This window comes from Salmo salar, chromosome ssa24, assembly GCF_905237065.1.
Source record: "Salmo salar chromosome ssa24, Ssal_v3.1, whole genome shotgun sequence".
Classification (NCBI taxonomy): Eukaryota; Metazoa; Chordata; class Actinopteri; order Salmoniformes; family Salmonidae; genus Salmo; species Salmo salar.
In genome coordinates, this window is record NC_059465.1 from 46,613,057 (window position 1) to 46,633,885 (window position 20,829).

A 20,829-nucleotide genomic window follows, 5' to 3' on the forward strand; every position below is an offset into this window, starting at 1 on the left:
ATATTATTTTATAATAATACAATTGCCCAGAGAAAGAGATTTTGTTTAAGAAGTGATAATTTTCTTCTTAAAAAAAGCATGTGGTTAAAAAATTATTGGCACCCCTTGTTTTCAATACCTAACCTTACGAGGATAATGAGCTCTATTCAACCCGTATCGCAGCAGTACAGCATGATTTCAATTTAAAAAGGCAACGATTCCGGTGTTAGCAAAATACTGCATTCACGGCAAAATACTGCATTCACGGCAAAATACTGCATTCACAGCAAAATACTGCATTCACAGCAAAATACTGCATTCACGGCAAAATACTGCATTCACGGCAATAATACTGCATTCACGGCAATATTACTGCATTCGCGGCAATAATACTGCATTCACGGCAAAATACTTCATATGTCGGTTCACCTGGGAATGACCTTAACATTTCTATCACGCAATCTGTAACGTTTCAGCCATCCAGATTAAATAGAGTCCTGAGCCTTTTTCTAGAATGTTTTATAAGATTCTAGAACACATTGGGAGGAATCTAGAACACATTGGGAGGAATCTAGAACACATTGGGAGGAATCTTAGACCCGTTCCTCCATACAGAATCTTTCCAGATCGTTGATATCCTTCATCTGTTCTTATGGACTTGCCCTCATGAATTCAAATCACAGTGTTTCAAAATGGGGTTTAAGTCCAGGGGAGACTGAGACGGCTATTGCAAAATGTCGATTTTGATGTGTGCTTGGGGTTATTGTCTTGCTGGAAGATCTGTAGTTCCTGCCAAGTTTCAGCCTCAAACAAAGGTAACCAGGTTTCTGGCTAAAATGTCCATGTACTGGGTAGAGTTCATGATGCCTTTGACCCCATTACATCAAAGAACCACCACCATATTTTGCAGTATGGGGTTATTTTCTGATTATGCATTCTTATTTCAACAAGTGGAACTAACTTATTTCCATGTATGTACTATGTGTGAAGGGAGAACGGCTCATTATAATAGCTGGAACGGACTGACTGGAATGGTATCAAACATATGGAAACGCTGTGTTTGATACTGTTCCGTTTATTCCATTCCAGCCATTACTTTGAGCCCGTCCTCCCTTCACACATAGTACATACATGGAAATAAGTTAGTTAAAAAAAATGGAATGAAATGTATGTATTCACTACTGTAAGTCGCTCTGGATAAGAGCGTCTGCTAAATGACTAAAATGTAAAAATGTAAATGTAATTAAGGTGCCACCAGCCACCTGTTCTGTGTGTGTATGTTTTATTTATTTAACCTTTATTTAACTAGGCAAGTCAGTTAAGAAGAAATTATTATTAAGAATGACGGCCTACCAAAAGGCAAAATTTAAAATAAAATGGAATTAAAAATAATAATAAATTAAATAAAAATATAGGACAAAACACACATCACGACAAGAGAGACAACACAACACTACATAAAGAGAGACCTAAGGCAACAATACAGCACGGAAGCAACACAGCATGACAACAACATGGTAGCAACACAGCATGACAACAACATGGTAGCAACACAGCATGACAACAACATGGTAGCAACACAGCATGACAACAACATGGTAGCAACACAACATGACAACAACACAGTAGCAACACAGCATGACAACAACACAGTAGCAACACAGCATGACAACAACACGGTAGCAACAGAACATGGTAGAAAACAGCATCACAACAACATGGTAGCAACAGAACATGGTAGCAGAACAACATCACAACAACATGGCAGCAACACAAAACATGGTAGCAGCACAACATGACAACAACATGGTAGCAACAGAACATGACAACAACATGGTAGCAGCACAACATGACAACAACATGGTAGCAACAGAACATGACAACAACATGGTAGCAACACAGCATGACAACAACACGGTAGCAACAGAACATGGTAGCAACACAGCATCACAACAACATGGCAGCAACACAAAACATGGTAGCAGCACAAAACAGGGTACAAACATTACTGGGCAAAGACAACAGTAAAATGAAATGGATCGGAAGCTGAGCAAGCGGGACAATGAGGTGATGAAGAGAAACCGATGTCCCAGCTAGAAGCATAAGCCTCCTGCACAGTTATAATAGTATTAGGTGTTGATCATGTCAATGTAACTACATAGTTGATCTAACTACTTCTAGTTGACGATCACGAGGAGAAACAACAACAACCTCTTCATTCAGATCTTCCCTGGAGAGGTACCAAGTACCGCAGGCTTACCAGCCCCACAGTAGCCTGGTCCCAGACCTGTTAATGGAAACACTATACAGCACAGCCAGGGGATATCTGTCCTCAGGCTGGTCCCAGACCTGTTAATGGAAACACTACACAGCACAGCCAGGGGAAACCTGGTCCCAGACCTGTTAATGGAAACACTATACAGCACAGCCAGGGGATATCTGTCCTCAGGCTGGTCCCAGACCTGTTAATGGAAACACTATACAGCACAGCCAGGGGAAACCTGTCCTCAGGCTGGTCCCAGACCTGTTAATGGAAACACTATACAGCACAGCCAGGGGAAACCTGGTCCCAGACCTGTTAATGGAAACACTATACAGCACAGCCAGGGGATATCTGGTCCCAGACCTGTTAATGGAAACACTACACAGCACAGCCAGGGGAAACCTGTCCTCAGGCTGGTCCCAGACCTGTTAATGGAAACACTACACAGCACAGCCAGGGGAAACCTGTCCTCAGGCTGGTCCCAGATCTGTTTGTGTTTGGCGTAGAGCTGGGCAAATTGGTCAGAAATCCACATGGCGATAAATTGCCAGAACTGATGCGATAATGATAGGTTTTGTTAAATTTCCCTTTTAACTGCTGTTACTAGTTGTGATTACCCATTTTAGCAAACTTATTTAAAACGTCAAACTTAACGTTTCTCTAGTACAGGCTACTTTAAAGTAATGAATGATATCAACAAAATGCCTGTGGTAAGCGGTCAGTACGGTCGGTCAGTGCGGTCGGTCAGTGCGGTCGGTCAGTACGGTGGTCAGTGTGGTCGGTCAGTGTGGTCGGTCAGTACGGTGGTCAGTGCGGTCGGTCAGTACGGTCGGTCAGTGCGGTCGGTCAGTGCGGTCGGTCAGTGCGGTCGGTCAGTATGGTCGGTCAGTGCGGTCGGTCAGTGCGGTCGGTCAGTATGGTCGGTCAGTACGGTCGGTCAGTGCGGTCGGTCAGTACGGTCGGTCAGTGCGGTCGGTCAGTACGGTCGGTCAGTGCGGTCGGTCAGTACGGTCGGTCAGTGCGGTCGGTCAGTATGGTCGGTCAGTGCGGTCGGTCAGTGCGGTCGGTCAGTATGGTCGGTCAGTATGGTCGGTCAGTACGGTCGGTCAGTGCGGTCGGTCAGTACGGTCGGTCAGTGCGGTCGGTCAGTGCGGTCGGTCAGTATGGTTGGTCAGTATGGTCGCTCAGTACGGTCGGTCAGTGCGGTCGGTCAGTACGGTGGTCAGTGCGGTCGGTCAGTACGGTCGGTCAGTGCGGTCGGTCAGTACGGTCGGTCAGTACGGTCGGTCAGTGCGGTCGGTCAGTGCGGTCGGTCAGTATGGTTGGTCAGTATGGTCGGTCAGTACGGTCGGTCAGTGCGGTCGGTCAGTGCGGTCGGTCAGTCCGAAGTGAATCGAAACAGCTGATTCCGAAGTGAATCGAAACGTCTGATTCCGAAGTGAATCGAAACGTCTGATTCGGAAGTGAATCGAAACAGCTGATTCCGAAGTGAATCGAAACAGCTGATTCCGAAGTGAATCGAAACAGCTGATTCCGAAGTGAATCGAAACAGCTGATTCCGAAGTGAATCGAAACAGCTGATTCCGAAGTGAATCGAAACAGCTGATTTCCGAGGTGAATCGAAACAGCTGATTCCGAAGTGAATCGAAACAGCTGATTCCGAAGTGAATCGAAACAGCTGATTCCGAAGTGAATCGAAACGTCTGATTCCGAGGTGAATCGAAACAGCTGATTTCCGAGGTTAATTTGTGATACTGTACCTTGTTGAAATATACGCCACGTTAGGCAACAGCTCATTGCAGGGTACAGTAGAGAAAGCTAGTCCCAGCTCCAACAAATATCAACAGAAAACCTGTCTGTTACTATGGAGTGAGGTTAAAAATAAAACCCTACCAAACAGGCACACAAACAAACACCGATGAGAGGCCAAGGGTTGGAAAAGGTTAGGGAAGAACTCGGGAGGGTCCCAGTGTTGACCAGCCGTGGTTAATAGGTTTCAGCCCCAAATAGCATCCTATCCCCTATATAGTGCACTACTTTGACCAGGGCACATAGGGCTCTATATACACGGGTAAGGGTCAAAGTAGTGCACTAAATAGGGAATCGGGCGGGGGGGGGGGACCATTTGGAACACAACCAGAGTCTGCTGAAATATTCCCCTCTTCTGTCACTGTAGCGCCCCGCTGGTCAGGGGGACACACTTCACCTCAGTCCTGCTGCTGACAGCATTACTGCACCATTTCATTACCGGGACAGAGACAACAATTCCAGCACTGTGTCCGTCTGTCTGAGTGCGCCTGTCTGTCTGTCTGTCTGTCTGTCTGTCTGTCTGTCTGTCTGTCTGTCTGTCTGTCTGTCTGTCTGTCTGTCTGTCTGTCTGTCTGTCTGTCTGTCTGTCTGTCTGTCTGTCTGTCTGTCTGTCTGTCTGTCTGTCTGTCTGTCTGTCTGTCTGTCGGTGCCTGCCTGCCTGCCTGTCTGTGTGTCTGTTCTGCCCTCTCTAGGTAGGGAGCACTGAGCTCAGGAATGCAGAGAAGGGGCGCTACACACGGGCCCTACATATCGTGGCTCACAGGACGTTTTATGTGTCTCCTTGGCTCATTATAAACATGGTGTTGGGTGAGTGCATTATGCAAATAGGGGAACGACGTTGTGCAAACTTGTAACGCTGCCTGCCTGTCTGTTACTACTGAGATGCTGAGAATGCTGCTGTGGGGCAGAGAGAAGAGGAGAGAACGAGTACAGGAGGAGAGGAGAGAAGGAGATGAGGAGAGAGTGGAGTAGTGGAGGAGGAGAGGAGAGGAGAGGAGAGAGTGGAGTAGTGGAGGAGAGGAGGAGAGGAGAGGAGGAGAGGAGAGAGTGGAGTAGTGGAGTAGAGGAGGAGAGAGTGGAGTAGTGGAGGAGGAGAGAAGGAGTGGAGGAGAGGAGGAGAGGAGAGAAGGAGATGAGGAGAGAGTGGAGTAGTGGAGGAGGAGAGAAGGAGTGGAGGAGAGGAGGAGAGAGTGGAGTAGTGGAGGAAGAGTGGAGGAGAGGAGGAGGAGAGGAGAGGAGCAGAGAGCGGAGTAGTGGAGGAGGAGAGGAGGAGAGGAGGAGAGGAGAGGAGGAGAGAGTGGAGTAGTGGAGGAGGAGAGAAGGAGAGAAGGAGATGAGGAGAGAAGGAGATGAGGAGAGAGTGGAGTAGTGGAGGAGGAGAGAAGGAGAGGAGAGGAGGAGAGAGTGGAGTAGTGGAGGAGAGGAGAGGAGGAGAGGAGGAGGAGGAGAGGAGGAGGAGAGAGTGGAGTAGAGAGTGGAGTAGTGGAGGAGAGGAGAGGAGGAGAGGAGGAGGAGGAGAGGAGGAGGAGAGAGTGGAGTAGAGAGTGGAGTAGTGGAGGAGAGGAGGAGGAGGAGTTCAGTGATTTAGCTCATTATGTTGATGCCCATACATTTTACAGGTAGAATAAACCTCTTTAGAATGGCATGGCTGTCAAAGTTTTTGTATTTATGTTCAGTAGTACTAATTACCCCACCGAGATTGAGGGTGGTTTTAACCTTCCAGAGGCTGAGGGTGGTTTTAACCTTCCAGAGACTGAGGGTGGTTTTAACCTTCCAGAGACTGAGGGTGGTTTTAACCTTCCAGAGACTGAGGGTGGTTTTAACCTTCCAGAGATTGAGGGTGGTTTTAACCTTCCAGAGACTGAGGGTGGTTTTAACCTTCCAGAGACTGAGGGTGGTTTTAACCTTCCAGAGACTGAGGGTGGTTATAACCTTCCAGAGACTGAGGGTGGTTTTAACCTTCCAGAGACTGAGGGTGGTTATAACCTTCCAGAGACTGAGGGTGGTTATAACCTTCCAGAGACTGAGGGTGGTTTTAACCTTCCAGAGACTGAGGGTGGTTATAACCTTCCAGAGACTGAGGGTGGTTTTAACCTTCCAGAGACTGAGGGTGGTTTTAACCTTCCAGAGGCTGAGGGTGGTTTTAACCTTCCTAAGACTGAGGGTAGTTTTAACCTTCCAGAGACTGAGGGTGGTTTTAACCTTCCTAAGACTGAGGGTGGTTTTAACCTTCCAGAGACTGAGGGTGGTTTTAACCTTCCAGAGACTGAGGGTGGTTTTAACCTTCCAGAGACTGAGGGTGGTTATAACCTTCCAGAGACTGAGGGTGGTTTTAACCTTCCAGAGACTGAGGGTGGTTTTAACCTTCCAGAGACTGAGGGTGGTTATAACCTTCCAGAGACTGAGGGTGGTTATAACCTTCCAGAGACTGAGGGTGGTTTTAACCTTCCAGAGACTGAGGGTGGTTATAACCTTCCAGAGATTGAGGGTGGTTTTAACCTTCCAGAGACTGAGGGTGGTTTTAACCTTCCAGAGACTGAGGGTGGTTTTAACCTTCCAGAGACTGAGGGTGGTTTTAACCTTCCAGAGACTGAGGGTGGTTTTAACCTTCCAGAGACTGAGGGTGGTTTTAACCTTCCAGAGACTGAGGGTGGTTTTAACCTTCCAGAGGCTGAGGGTGGTTTTAACCTTCCTAAGACTGAGGGTAGTTTTAACCTTCCAGAGACTGAGGGTGGTTTTAACCTTCCTAAGACTGAGGGTGGTTTTAACCTTCCAGAGACTGAGGGTGGTTTTAACCTTCCAGAGACTGAGGGTGGTTTTAACCTTCCAGAGACTGAGGGTGGTTTTAACCTTCCAGATACTGAGGGTGGTTTTAACCTTCCAGAGACTGAGGGTGGTTGTAACCTTCCTAAGACTGAGGGTGGTTGTAACCTTCCAGAGACTGAGGGTGGTTTTAACCTTCCTAAGACTGAGGGTGGTTTTAACCTTCCAGATACTGAGGGTGGTTTTAAGCTTCCAGAGACTGAGGGTGGTTATAACCTTCCAGAGACTGAGGGTGGTTGTAACCTTCCTAAGACTGAGGGTGGTTGTAACCTTCCAGAGACTGAGGGTGGTTTTAACCTTCCAGAGACTGAGGGTGGTTTTAACCTTCCAGAGACTGAGGGTGGTTTTAACCTTCCAGAGACTGAGGGTGGTTTTAACCTTCCAGAGACTGAGGGTGGTTTTAAGCTTCCAGAGACTGAGGGTGGTTTTAACCTTCCAGAGACTGAGGGTGGTTTTAACCTTCCAGAGACTGAGGGTAGTTTTAACCTTCCAGAGACTGAGGGTGGTTTTAACCTTCCTAAGACTGAGGGTGGTTTTAACCTTCCAGATACTGAGGGTGGTTTTAACCTTCCAGAGACTGAGGGTGGTTTTAAGCTTCCAGAGACTGAGGGTGGTTATAACCTTCCAGAGACTGAGGGTGGTTTTAACCTTCCAGAGACTGAGGGTGGTTTAAACCTTCCAGAGACTGAGGGTGGTTTTAACCTTCCAGAGACTGAGGGTGGTTTTAACCTTCCAGAGACTGAGGGTGGTTTTAACCTTCCTAAGACTGAGGGTGGTTATAACCTTCCAGAGACTGAGGGTGGTTTTAACCTTCCAGAGACTGAGGGTGGTTTTAACCTTCCAGAGACTGAGGGTGGTTTTAACCTTCCAGAGACTGAGGGTGGTTTTAACCTTCCAGAGACTGAGGGTGGTTTTAACCTTCCAGAGACTGAGGGTGGTTTTAACCTTCCAGAGACTGAGGGTGGTTTTAACCTTCCAGAGACTGAGGGTGGTTTTAACCTTCCAGAGACTGAGGGTGGTTTTAACCTTCCAGAGATTGAGGGTGGTTTTAACCTTCCAGAGACTGAGGGTGGTTTTAACCTTCCAGAGACTGAGGGTGGTTTTAACCTTCCAGAGACTGAGGGTGGTTATAACCTTCCAGAGACTGAGGGTGGTTTTAACCTTCCAGAGACTGAGGGTGGTTTTAACCTTCCAGAGACTGAGGTTAGTTTTAATGTCAGTTTATGAAAATGTACACTTAATCCAGTATAAACTAAATGTTGATAATGTATTATACAAGATACAAAATTCACAAATTCTACAGCGTCGGTCACAGAATGGGTCATATGGACACCAACACATTATTACACTGTGTTAGAGGAGAAGATGATCGTTCTGACGATACCGTTTTACAGTATCTCTCAACTCTACTACAACGGGACTATCAATGAAACATTGATTCTGAAAATGAATGCTCAGTTTGTTGTCCACGGCATTGTGCCAGAACCACTATCAGCATTTTAACCAAAGACATGTTATACCAACTGTCTAGTCTGTTGTGTTTTATAAAAAAAAAATGTAAAAAGGGCAATAAGCATAAAAACACAATTATATAAGGAATACACTGCATTTCAAACAGTCAGCAATAATTTAACGAATTCAGGGCTTGTGATATTATATCATGGCTGAATATAAGCCTTCCACAAGCATAAGACCCACTAATCATTTAATTTGTTTAATTTCAAATATATATATATATATATTTTATCGAGATAGAGTATATTGTGAATCGACCATCATTTAAAAAATAAAAAAATCTAGATATGTTTTTAGGCCAAATCGCCCAGCCCTAAAACGACATACTGCAAAACATGTGAGAACTTTAAACAAATGACACTTTAATAATGTTTACATATCTTACATTACTCATCTCATATGTATATACTGTATTTTATACCATCTACTGCATCTTACCTATGCCGCTCGGCCATCGCTCATCCATATACTTACATGTACATGTTCTCATCCACCCCTTTAGATTTGTGTGTATTAGGTAGTTGTTGGGGGAATGTTCGATTACGTGTTAGATATTACTGCACTGTCGGAACTAGAAGCACAAGCATTTCGCTACACTCGCATTAACATCTGCTAACCATGTGTATGTGACAAATACAATTTGATTTGAACTCCAAGTCATCAGGCTACAGGTTTAACAGTGTTACTACTTTGTACATCGCCCCGTTACAGCCCAGCTGTGTCTATAATCCCCGTTACAGCCCAGCTGTGTCTATAATCCCGTTACAGCCCAGCTGTGTCTATAATCCCCGTTACAGCCCAGCTGTGTCTATAATCCCTGTTACAGCCCAGCTGTGTATATAATCCCCGTTACAGCCCAGCTGTGTCTATAATCCCCGTTACAGCCCAGCTGTGTATATAATCCCCGTTACAGCCCAGCTGTGTCTATAATCCCCGTTACAGCCCAGCTGTGTATATAATCCCGTTACAGCCCAGCTGTGTCTATAATCCCCGTTACAGCCCAGCTGTGTATTTAATCCTGTTACAGCCCAGCTGTGTCTATAATCCCTGTTACAGCCCAGCTGTGTCTATAATCCCCGTTACAGCCCAGCTGTGTCTATAATCCCCGTTACAGCCCAGCTGTGTCTATAATCCCGTTACAGCCCAGCTGTGTCTATAATCCCTGTTACAGCCCAGCTGTGTCTATCATCCCTGTTACAGCCCAGCTGTGTCTATAATCCCTGTTACAGCCCAGCTGTGTCTATAATCCCGTTACAGCCCAGCTGTGTCTATAATCCCTGTTACAGCCCAGCTGTGTCTATCATCCCTGTTACAGCCCAGCTGTGTATTTAATCCCCGTTACAGCCCAGCTGTGTATTTACTCCCCGTTACAGCCTAGCTGTGTATATAATCCCTGTTACAGCCCAGCTGTTTATATAGTCCCTAATCCTCAAACTAATGACAGTGTTACAGTCTAGCTGTTTATATAGTCCCTAATCCTCAAACTAATGACAGTGTTACAGTCTAGCTGTTTATATAGTCCCTAATCCTCAGACTAATGACAGTGTTACAGCCTAGCTATCCATCTCCTGTATCTAATCCTCAGACTAATGACAGTGTTCGCTGGGGGCAAAATGTTCATTGGATGTTACATTCAAAGAACTCTACCCCACATGCCAGGTAGTTCCGTATGCTAGTTTGGAAGAAACCCCAGAGGAAAAACGGAGGGTGCTCTATAGACAACATCTGCATACACCTGTACTGAATCCTCAGGGGAGAACACCTGTACTGAATCCTCAGGGAGAACACCTGTACTGAATCCTCAGGGAGAACACCTGTACTGAATCCTCAGGGAGAACACCTGTACTGAATCCTCAGGGGAGAACACCTGTACTGAATCCTCAGGGAGAACACCTGTACTGAATCCTCAGGGAGAACACCTGTACTGAATCCTCAGGGGAGAACACCTGTACTGAATCCTCAGGGAGAACACCTGTACTGAATCCTCAGGGAGAACACCTGTACTGAATCCTCAGGGAGAACACCTGTACTGAATCCTCAGGGGAGAACACCTGTACTGAATCCTCAGGGAGAACACCTGTACTGAATCCTCAGGGAGAACACCTGTACTGAATCCTCAGGGGAGAACACCTGTACTGAATCCTCAGGGGAGAACACCTGTACTGAATCCTCAGGGAGAACACCTGTACTGAATCCTCAGGGAGAACACCTGTACTGAATCCTCAGGGAGAACACCTGTACTGAATCCTCAGGGGAGAACACCTGTACTGAATCCTCAGGGAGAACACCTGTACTGAATCCTCAGGGAGAACACCTGTACTGAATCCTCAGGGAGAACACCTGTACTGAATCCTCAGGGGAGAACACCTGTACTGAATCCTCAGGGGAGAACACCTGTACTGAATCCTCAGGGAGAACACCTGTACTGAATCCTCAGGGAGAACACCTGTACTGAATCCTCAGGGAGAACACCTGTACTGAATCCTCAGGGAGAACACCTGTACTGAATCCTCAGGGGAGAACACCTGTACTGAATCCTCAGGGAGAACACCTGTACTGAATCCTCAGGGGAGAACACCTGTACTGAATCCTCAGGGGAGAACACCTGTACTGAATCCTCAGGGGAGAACACCTGTACTGAATCCTCAGGGGAGAACACCTGTACTGAATCCTCAGGGGAGAACACCTGTACTGAATCCTCAGGGAGAACACCTGTACTGAATCCTCAGGGGAGAACACCTGTACTGAAACCTCAGGGGAGAACACCTGTACTGAATCCTCAGGGAGAACACCTGTACTGAATCCTCAGGGGAGAACACCTGTACTGAATCCTCAGGGAGAACACCTGTACTGAATCCTCAGGGAGAACACCTGTACTGAATCCTCAGGGAGAACACCTGTACTGAATCCTCAGGGAGAACACCTGTACTGAATCCTCAGGGAGAACACCTGTACTGAATCCTCAGGGGAGAACACCTGTACTGAATCCTCAGGGAGAACACCTGTACTGAATCCTCAGGGAGAACACCTGTACTGAATCCTCAGGGAGAACACCTGTACTGAATCCTCAGGGAGAACACCTGTACTGAATCCTCAGGGAGAACACCTGTACTGAATCCTCAGGGGAGAACACCTGTACTGAATCCTCAGAGAGAACACCTGTACTGAATCCTCAGGGGAGAACACCTGTACTGAATCCTCAGGGGAGAACACCTGTACTGAATCCTCAGGGGAGAACACCTGTACTGAATCCTCAGGGAGAACACCTGTACTGAATCCTCAGGGGAGAACACCTGTACTGAATCCTCAGGGAGAACACCTGTACTGAATCCTCAGGGGAGAACACCTGTACTGAATCCTCAGGGAGAACACCTGTACTGAATCCTCAGGGGAGAACACCTGTACTGAAACCTCAGGGGAGCAAAAGGTGTAGATTCACGCGCAGGGCGCGGCAGATGTTAATTAAGCCTTCGCAGAAGGAAGGAATCCTGGTCACAGGCAGACAATGGTCAAACACAGGTAGGCCGTCAAAAAACAAACAATACCTCACAACCATACAACCAGAAAGAAGTGAATTAAACAGGGAGCTGATGAGACCAGGTGAGAAACGAACGCAGGTGAAATCAATGAACAAAAATGAGACGTTCAAGAACAAAGAAAAATAACACAAGGTTGACAATGAAAAGAAAAGCAGAACCTTACAACTCCAACCTGTTCTCATGAGCTTTCGGTCTGAGACTTCCTGGCCAACTTCCTGGCCAACTTCCTGTCCATCCTCACGCACTGTCAGACATACTAAACTAATCTAGTGAGCGACTTTGGAGCTTCGCCAAAGAAAGGCTTTTGATTGGTTTGACGTGTTGCGAGGAGTGATGGATTTACAACGGGTACCCTATAATTATTATTATTATTATTATTTATCATCTTACAGCTATTTAGCAATTTGTTCTGCCATGGACTTCCCCAGGCTTCACATTTAGGGAACTCAATGAGGCTACTAGTTGTGTACATCTTAGTCTTCAGGCTACAGACTTGATAGTACCAGCTGTATATCCTAGTCAGACTACAGGCTTGATGGCCTCCCGAGTGGCGCAGTGGTCTAAGGCACTGCATCGCTGTGCCTGCTAGAGATTTTGGGTTCGAGTCCAGGCTCTGTCGCCGGCCGCGATCAGGAGACCCATGGGGCGGCGCCCAACTAGCCCAGCGTTGTCCGGGTTAGGGGAGGGTTGGGCCGGCAGGGATGTCCTTGTCCCATCGCGCACTAGCGACTCCTGTAGCGGGCCGGGCGCAGTGCACGCTGACACGGTCACCAGGTGTACGGTATTTCCTCCGACACATCGGTGCGGCTGGTTAAGTGGACATTGTGTCAAGAAGCAGTGCTGTTTGGTTGGGGTTGTGTTTCTGAGGACGCACGGCTCTTGACCTTCGCGGTATATTTGATTAAAACACATATGATGTTTCTATATATGGAAAAAATACACGTTTAAAAAATGTTAAAGTCGACCAAGATTGTTACATTTTTTAAATCGGGGACAACATAGAACCGTCCGCCCGTCCAACCATCCAACTATCCACCCATCTGCCCATCCCTCTGCCCAGTGCAAACGAAATGAGTTCTGACTGAATAGGGATTATGTTTCAGAACAGAGGATGGTGGAACGGCTGCCCAGAGCTCTGCAGCGGAGAGACAATGGATCGTTTTGACAGCAGGCAGATATTTTGACACCTGGGCTGTTCCAAAGGAAACAGTGGGCACAGCCACCGACGGAGCTGAGGGGAGCTGCCATTGGGAGAGAGCAGGGCAGGCAGGCGGGCACGGGGCACGGGAGGGCAGGTGTTGTCTTTGGCGAAGAGTGACGTGGGAGAGTTTCACCACAGCATAACGGGATTGGCAGCGGAGAAATAGAATGTTTGTGTGTACAGTGAGCTCCAACAGTATTGGGACAGTGACACGTTTTGTTGTTTTGGTTCTGTACACCAACACTTTGGATTTGAAATGATACAATGACTATGAGGTTAAAGTGCAGACTGTTAGCTTCAGTGGCAATTCTAGTATGTAAATCTTGGTGGGGTAAAAAAAAAGTATGTGGATGAATGCCAACAAAGACACGACACAACACTAAACAATAATTGCAGTATAATGGTGAAAAACGGTGCCCACAAACTGTTAGGGCCTACATAAAGCTGTCCCAACCGCAGAGTCCCAACAGCAGAGTCCCAACACCTTACCACTGCTACACCTGGCTATCAGCGGAGCCTCGTCTGGCAGCGAAACAGTTAACTCAGCCTCATTTGCTACCTATCATTTACTACATAGCTGATATGGCTGACTTGCTTAAACAAATGTGGTTTCTACTGACAATTGAGATGTACAAACTATGGCATAAGGGAACGACAAGCGGATAAGAGGCGATTCCGTAATCTCGATTAAGACATTAATGAGCTAGCTAGGATGGACGTAGTCAATAAAACTACTTGTTTAGCACTTTTGAAATGTACAGCGACAGAATTCAGAACATGGGCCGTTCTTACAGTGTTCTACCTGTACACCAAGTCAGAACAGTAGGATAAATAAAGAGGGCACATAAGCAGACAGTGAAAGTTCTTACAATATTCAATGATTACATTTCTCAAAAACAGGTTATAGGCTACATGCGCACCACCACGTCAGAACAGTAGGCGAAATGATAAGGGGAAAGTTTAATTGTCAGAATAATAGTAGAGAGAATGATTTATTTCAACTTTAATTCTTTCATCACATTCCCAGTGGGTCAGAAGTTTACATACACTCAATTAGTATTTGGTAGCATTGCATTTAAATTGTTTAACTTGGGTCAAACGTTTCAGGTAGTCTTCCACAAGCTTCCCACAATAAGTTGGGTGAATTTTGGCCAATTCCTCCTGACAGAGCTGGAGTAACTGAGTCAGGTTTGTAGGCCTCCTTGCTCGCACATGCTTTTCAGTTCTGACCACAACTTTTCTATGGGATTGAGGTCAGGGTTTTGTAATGGCCACTCCAATACCTTGAGTGGCCAGAACTTTGGAAGTATGCTTGGGGTCAATGTCCATTTGGAAGACCCATTTGTGACCAAGCTTTAACTTCCTGACTGATGTATTGAAATGTTGCTTCAATATAGCCACATAATTTTCCATCCTCATGATGCCATCTATTTTGTGAAGTGCACCAGTCCCTCCTGCAGCAAAGCACCCCCACAACATGATGCTGCCGCCCCCGTGCTTCACTGTTGGGATGATGTTCTTCAGCTTGCAAGCGTCCCCCTTTTTCCTCAAAATATAACGATGGTCATTATGGCCAAACAGTTCTATTTTTGTTTCATCAGACCAGAGGACATTTCTCCAAAAAGTATGATCTTTGTCCCCATGTGCAGTTGCAAACCGTAGTCTGGCTTTTTATGGCGGTTGTGGAGCAGTGGCTTCTCCTTGCTGAGCGGCCTTTCAGGTTATGTCGATATAGGACTCGTTTTACTGTGGATATAGATACTTTTGTACCCGTTTCTTCACAAGGTCCCTTGCTGTTGTTGTGGGATTGATTTGCACTTTTCGCACCAAAGTTCATTCGTCACTAGGAGACAGAATACATCTCCTTCCTGAGCGGTATGACGGCTGCGTGGTCCCATGGTGTACATACTTGCATGCTATTGTTTGTACAGATGAACGTGGTACCTTCAGGCATTTGGAAATTGCTCCCAAGGGTGAACCAAACATGTGGAGGTCTACAATTTCTTTTCTGAGGTCTTGGCTGATTTCTTTAGATTTTCCCATCATGTCAAGCAAAGAGGCACTGAGTTTGAAGGTAGGCCTTTAAATACATCCACAGGTACACCTCCAATTCACTCAAATTATGTCAATTAGCCTATCAGAAGCTTCTAACGCCATGAGATAATTTTCTGGAATTTTCCAAGCTGTTTAAAGGCACAGTCAACTTAGTGTATGGAAACTTCTGACCCACTGGAATTGTGATACAGTGAATTATAAGTGAAATAATCTGTCTGTAAACAATTGTTGGAAAAATTACTTGTGTCATGCACAAAGTAGATGTCCTAACCGACTTGCCAAAACTATAGTTTGTTAACAAGAAATTTGTGGAGTGGTTGAAAAATGAGTTTTAATGACTCCAACCTAAGTGTATGTAAACTTCCAACTTCAACTGTATTTATGTATGTATGTATGTATGTATGTATGTATGTATGTATGTATGTATGTATGTATGTATGTATGTATGTATGTATGTATGTATGTATGTATGTATGTATGTATGTATGTATGTATGTATGTATGTATGTATGTATGTGTTAATTAGGGGCATGAAGTGTTCCAGCTTTAAAGGGAGGGCGGGAGGGAGGGAGATCACAGCAACAGTGTCCTGAGACAAAGGCCACTCTCCACACAGTACAGGGAGGGAAGCTAAATCATGTAGTAATTCAATAGTAGCAAGAATGGAACCATCATCATGGGTTTGAGTAGGCCCAGTAGCCTATTGTAAATAGTACAGTCGGCCCAGTGCAGTCGGCCCAGCAGCCTACAGCATTATGTGCTATTGAAGTAAGCAATAAGTAAATTCCACAAACACTTTCGTTTTATGCTAGATTGTAACATCTTGGAGATAATGTATTCTTCACATACCTGTAAATATTTGTCATATTTCCTCCCATATTCTGAATAACTTCCTCACATAGTGGACATTGGGCAGCAGAAAAGCCATTCGGAGGCTTCAGAAAGTCTTCATACCCGTTGACTTATTACATCCTTAATTCACCCATCTTTTTCTCTCACATAATGACAAAGTGAAAATATGTTTCTAGATTTTTAGCAAATGTATTGAAAATGACATACAGAAATATCTCATTTACAAAATGATTCACACCCCTTAGTCAATATTTTGTAGAAGCGCCTTTGGCAGTGATTACAGCTGTGACTCTTTCTGGGTAAGTCTCTAAGAGCTTTGCACACCTGCATTGTACAATATTTTGGACATTATTCGTTTTCAAAATTCATCAAGCTCTGTCAAGTTGGATGTTGATCATTGCTAGACAGACATTTTCAAGTCTTGCCATAGATTTTCACGCCAATTTAAGTCAAAACTGTAACTAGGCCACTCAGGAACGTTCAATGTCGTCTCGGTAAGCAAGTCCATCCCAGTGTCTGTTGGAAAGCGGACTGAACCAGGTTTTACTCTCGGATTTTGCCCATCTTAGCTCTATTCCGTTTATTTTTATCCTAAAATACTCCCTTGTTATTTCCGATGACAAGCATACCCATAACATGATGCAGCCATCACCACGCTTGAAAATATGAAGAGTGGTACTCAGTGATGTGTCATGTTAGATTTGTCCCAAACATAATGCTTTGCATTCAGGATATAAAGTTAATTTCTTTCCCACATTTTTTGCAGTATTACTTTAGTGCCTTATTGCAAACAGGATGCATGTTTTGGAATATTTGTATTCTGAACAGGCTTCCTTCTTTTCACTGTCATTTAGGTTAGTATTGTGGAGTAACTACAATGTTGTTGATCCATCCTCAGTTTTCTCCTATCACAGCCATTAAACTCTGTAACTGTTTTAAAAGTCACCATTGGCCTCATAGTGAAATCCCTGAGTGGTTTCCTTCCTCCCTGGCAACTAAGTTAGAAGATACGCCTATATCTTTGTAGTGACTGGGTGTATTGATACACCATCCAAAGTGTAATTAACTTCACCATGCTGAAAGTGACTCAATGTCTGCTTTTTTTAAATTGACCCGTCTACCAACAGGTGCCCTTCTTTGTGAGGCATTGGAAAACCTCCCTGGTCTTTGTGGTTGAATCTGTGTTTGAAATTGACTACTCGACTGAAGGACCTTACAGATAATTGTGTGTGTGGGGTACAGAGATGAGGTAGTCATTCATAAATCATGTTAAACATTATTATTTTTCCCAGAGTGAGTCCAACTTATTATGTGACTTGTTAAGTACATTTTAACTCCTGAACTTATTTATGCTTCCCATAACAAAGTGGTTAAATACTTATTGACTCAAGACATTTCAGCTTTTCATTTTGAATTACTTTGTAAAAATGTCTAAAAACATAATTACACATTGACATTATGGGATATTGTGTGTTCAGGCCAGTGACACAAAATCTTAATTTCATCAATTTGAAATTCAGGCTGTAACACAACAAAATGTGGAAAAAGTCAAGGGGTGTGAATACTTTCTTCAATAAAGCAGACGAACACGAACATTTTAAGTGCAATAAGTATAATGATTGGCAGTATTAGTAGAGGGGCCACAGTTGAACATTTCTGACATTTACGCTACACAATGGGACAGTGTAGAGACTTAGTACAGTAGCCTACCTTCACTGTCGTATATGTAGTTGATGATGTCATCTGCGTTCAGGCCCTCTTCTTTAGTGTCGATTGCTATGTGGACCGTATGATATTCCTCCATGAGTTTGAGGTGCACCCCTTCCAGAGTGAAGAAACAATTTCTCTCCTCTTTGTCGTCATCGAAGATCAGCAGCGCGTCTTTCCAGTTGAAGTGACGGAACATCGCCGAGAATATTTCAGCCATTTTCAGGTAAGACGGAGAGATTCGGGTCAGGTGAGAATATTCTTTCTCTTTGTCACTGAAACCGCTGGCCAGAGCACCTGTCGATATTACCGGGATGTTCCAGTGAGATGCCATCCTTACCACCGGCGCCGCGGCGTATTCACACACCGGACCGAGAACCAAGTCCGGTTTCTTCTCGCAGGAGCGGTCCACCAGGGAGAAGAGCGCATCATTTCCACAGTTTGAATCCTCATAGCGCAAATTGAAATGAAGTCCGGAATACAGACCACCTCCGATTTTCAACCTCTGTTTTGCATACTCTATTGCCGGGGCCACTCTCGCTATTGAGAACATATAAGAGTTATTTTTTGGTAACATCACCAATACTTCGATGTCTTCATTCACGGCTGTACTTGTCCGGCCAGGTAACAACCCCAACCAAATGTACAAACACACTGAAATGTAACATGGCATGATGCAACTTTAAAAAGTGATGCTTTTGTCTATAATCATTAATAATGTTTATCTCTCTCTCTCTCTCCAAGTCAACTGCGTCTCCGGGAACCACAGACTTCCCGTGTACACAGGTAAATTGCAAAATGTCAAATGTGGAGTCTTCCAAAAAAATAAATAAATCTAAATTAAATAACCTTTTTCTTTGAATGAATGAAATAAAAATGCTAAATGTATGAAGTGTATGATCCTGTACAGAGAGTCTCCTGCAACCTCCTCAACTGATGGAAGAATCCTCTCTGTTTTGCTAACTAATTCTCCTGTTTCTCTGGTCATTCCTCTTGTTTAAATATGGTAACTGCCCAGACAGCTACCACACACGCTGGAGGCTGAGGGGGGAGGAATAATGAAGCTTCTTTTCATTATTATTCCTGCGTCATCCCTGTACAACACACCTCTTTCTTAAAGCTACAGGTCCTTATTTTTTTTCTCCTTTTTTTAAATTTTTTTTTTTTTTTATCAGAGAAAATAATTGTTCGTTTTGCCACATTTGCAGAGGCAATGCACTGGGATGCATTGCCTCATACACATTAAACGGTGTGCAATTTAAAAAAAAAAGGGAAAGATAAACAAAACTGTAGGGAAAGTTTGAAGAAAATTGTTTTCTTTTGCTATTTTAAAAACAAACACGAGTCGACGCTGTTTTGAGCTACACAATACAATATAATATACAGTATAGTACAGTGTAGCACATATATAGCTTGTATTAATAGACTAAATACCTTCAACTTACCCGATCGATTTACCTTTAAGCATACTGCACATGAATAGGCCTGCTGAACATTATACAGATCCACATTTTGATTCATTTGGCTTTTAGAAACCCCACTAAAACATACCCAGTATTAGAAGCCATACCAACTGTTCCAAAATTAACTGCAGCAGCCAGCATGAACGATCAACCGCTCTAGTGCAGCATGAGGATACTCTGCATGGGAGAGCGGGGGGGGGGTAAAAAACCTGCCATAGACTGCCACCTAGTGGCCACAGCCAACATAGACTGTTCTACAGTAATAGAAGTAGACCTATTGAGGTGGGTTTTAGTTCACTATAGATATGCCTATACTGTCCAGACGATTTTAAGCAAAACATTATCTGTTTAATGACAATAGACTGTAACTACTAGCTCACTGATTTGTGTCGGTCTATTGGGAAACAATGGTGTCTTTCTCCACGAGTGGCGCAGTGCTCTAAGGCACTGCATTTCAGTGCTAGAGGCGTCACTACAGACCCTGGTTTGATTCCAGGCTGTATCACAACCGGCTGTGATTGGGAGTCCCGTAAGGCGGTACCACAATTGGCCCAGCGTTGTCCGGGTTTGGCCTGGAGTAAGCCTTCATTGTAAATAAGAATTTGTTCTTAAATGACTTGCCTAGTTAAAAAAAAAAAATTAAGTCCTGTGTTATGTTGGATAGATATCAACAGTTGAGTACTAAATGTTGGATGTTAAATAAGGAGAAGAGGCAATCCTAGCCTGGGTGTATTTCTCATGCCCCATTAAATGTCTCCCTGTAAAAAAATGAGTCACTTAACAAATTCCCTAAACGTATGAGTAACAACCGCTCAATCATGACACATTTAAATGAGCCACTTGGTTTTGTGGATGGCGTAATTCATTGACATATAGGGGACACACATTCAAATCAAATGTATTTATATAGCCCTTCTTACATAAGCTGATGTCTCAAAGTGCTGTACAGAAACCCAGCCTAAAACCCCAAACAGCAAGCAATGCAGGTGTAGAAGCACGGTGGCTAGGAAAAACTCCCTAGAAAGGCCAGAACCTAGGAAGAAACCTAGAGAGGAACCAGGCTATGAGTGGTGGCCAGTCCTCTTCTGGCTGTGCCGGGTGGAGATTATAACAGAACATGGCCAAGATGTTCAAATGTTCATAAATGACCAGTAGGGTCAAATAATAATAATCACAGTGGTTGTCGAGGGTGTAACAGGTCAGCACCTCAAGAGTAAATGTCAGTTGGCTTTTTCATAGCCGATCATTCAGAGTATCTCTACCGCTCCTGCTGTCTCTAGAGAGTTGAAAACAGCAGGTCTGGGACAGGTAGCACGTCCGGTGAACAGGTCAGGGTTCCAGCAGGTCTGGGACAGCAGGTCTGGGACAGGTAGCACGTCCGGTGAATAGGTCAGGGTTCCAGCAGGTCTGGGACAGGTAACACGTCCGGTGAACAGGTCATGAATCCATAGCCCGGAGGCAGAACAGTTGAAACTGGAGCAGCAGCACGGCCAGGTGGACTGGGGACAGCAAGGAGTTATCATGCCAGGTAGTCCTGAGGCAATTCAAACATTCTCCAGAAGTCTCATTATAATAATGACAGGGATTTTGTGACTGGCGTAATTCATTGACATAGAGGGGGGA

At 44.8% G+C, this 20,829-nt stretch overlaps 1 protein-coding gene across 9 annotated transcripts in view; it reads right to left on the reverse strand.

The window, feature by feature from the left end:
- The window catches only part of LOC106585972 (atrial natriuretic peptide receptor 3), a 61,314-nt gene extending 41,971 nt beyond the window's left edge, over positions 1 to 19,343 (reverse strand). For 7 of the 9 annotated variants that reach the window (XR_006761777.1, XR_006761780.1, XR_006761781.1 and 4 more), the window contains exon 1: positions 17,747 to 18,772. Coding sequence is in view for 3 of the 9 variants with exons in the window: in XM_045706895.1 (XP_045562851.1) it covers positions 17,747 to 18,416 (670 nt within the window). In the remaining 6 variants the exon portion in view is untranslated. Of the gene's footprint in view, positions 1 to 17,746; positions 18,773 to 19,188 lie in introns of those variants that run through there. The other 2 variants (XM_045706897.1, XM_045706896.1) reach the window with 2 other exon arrangements.
- Between the last annotated feature and the right edge of the window lie 1,486 nt (positions 19,344 to 20,829).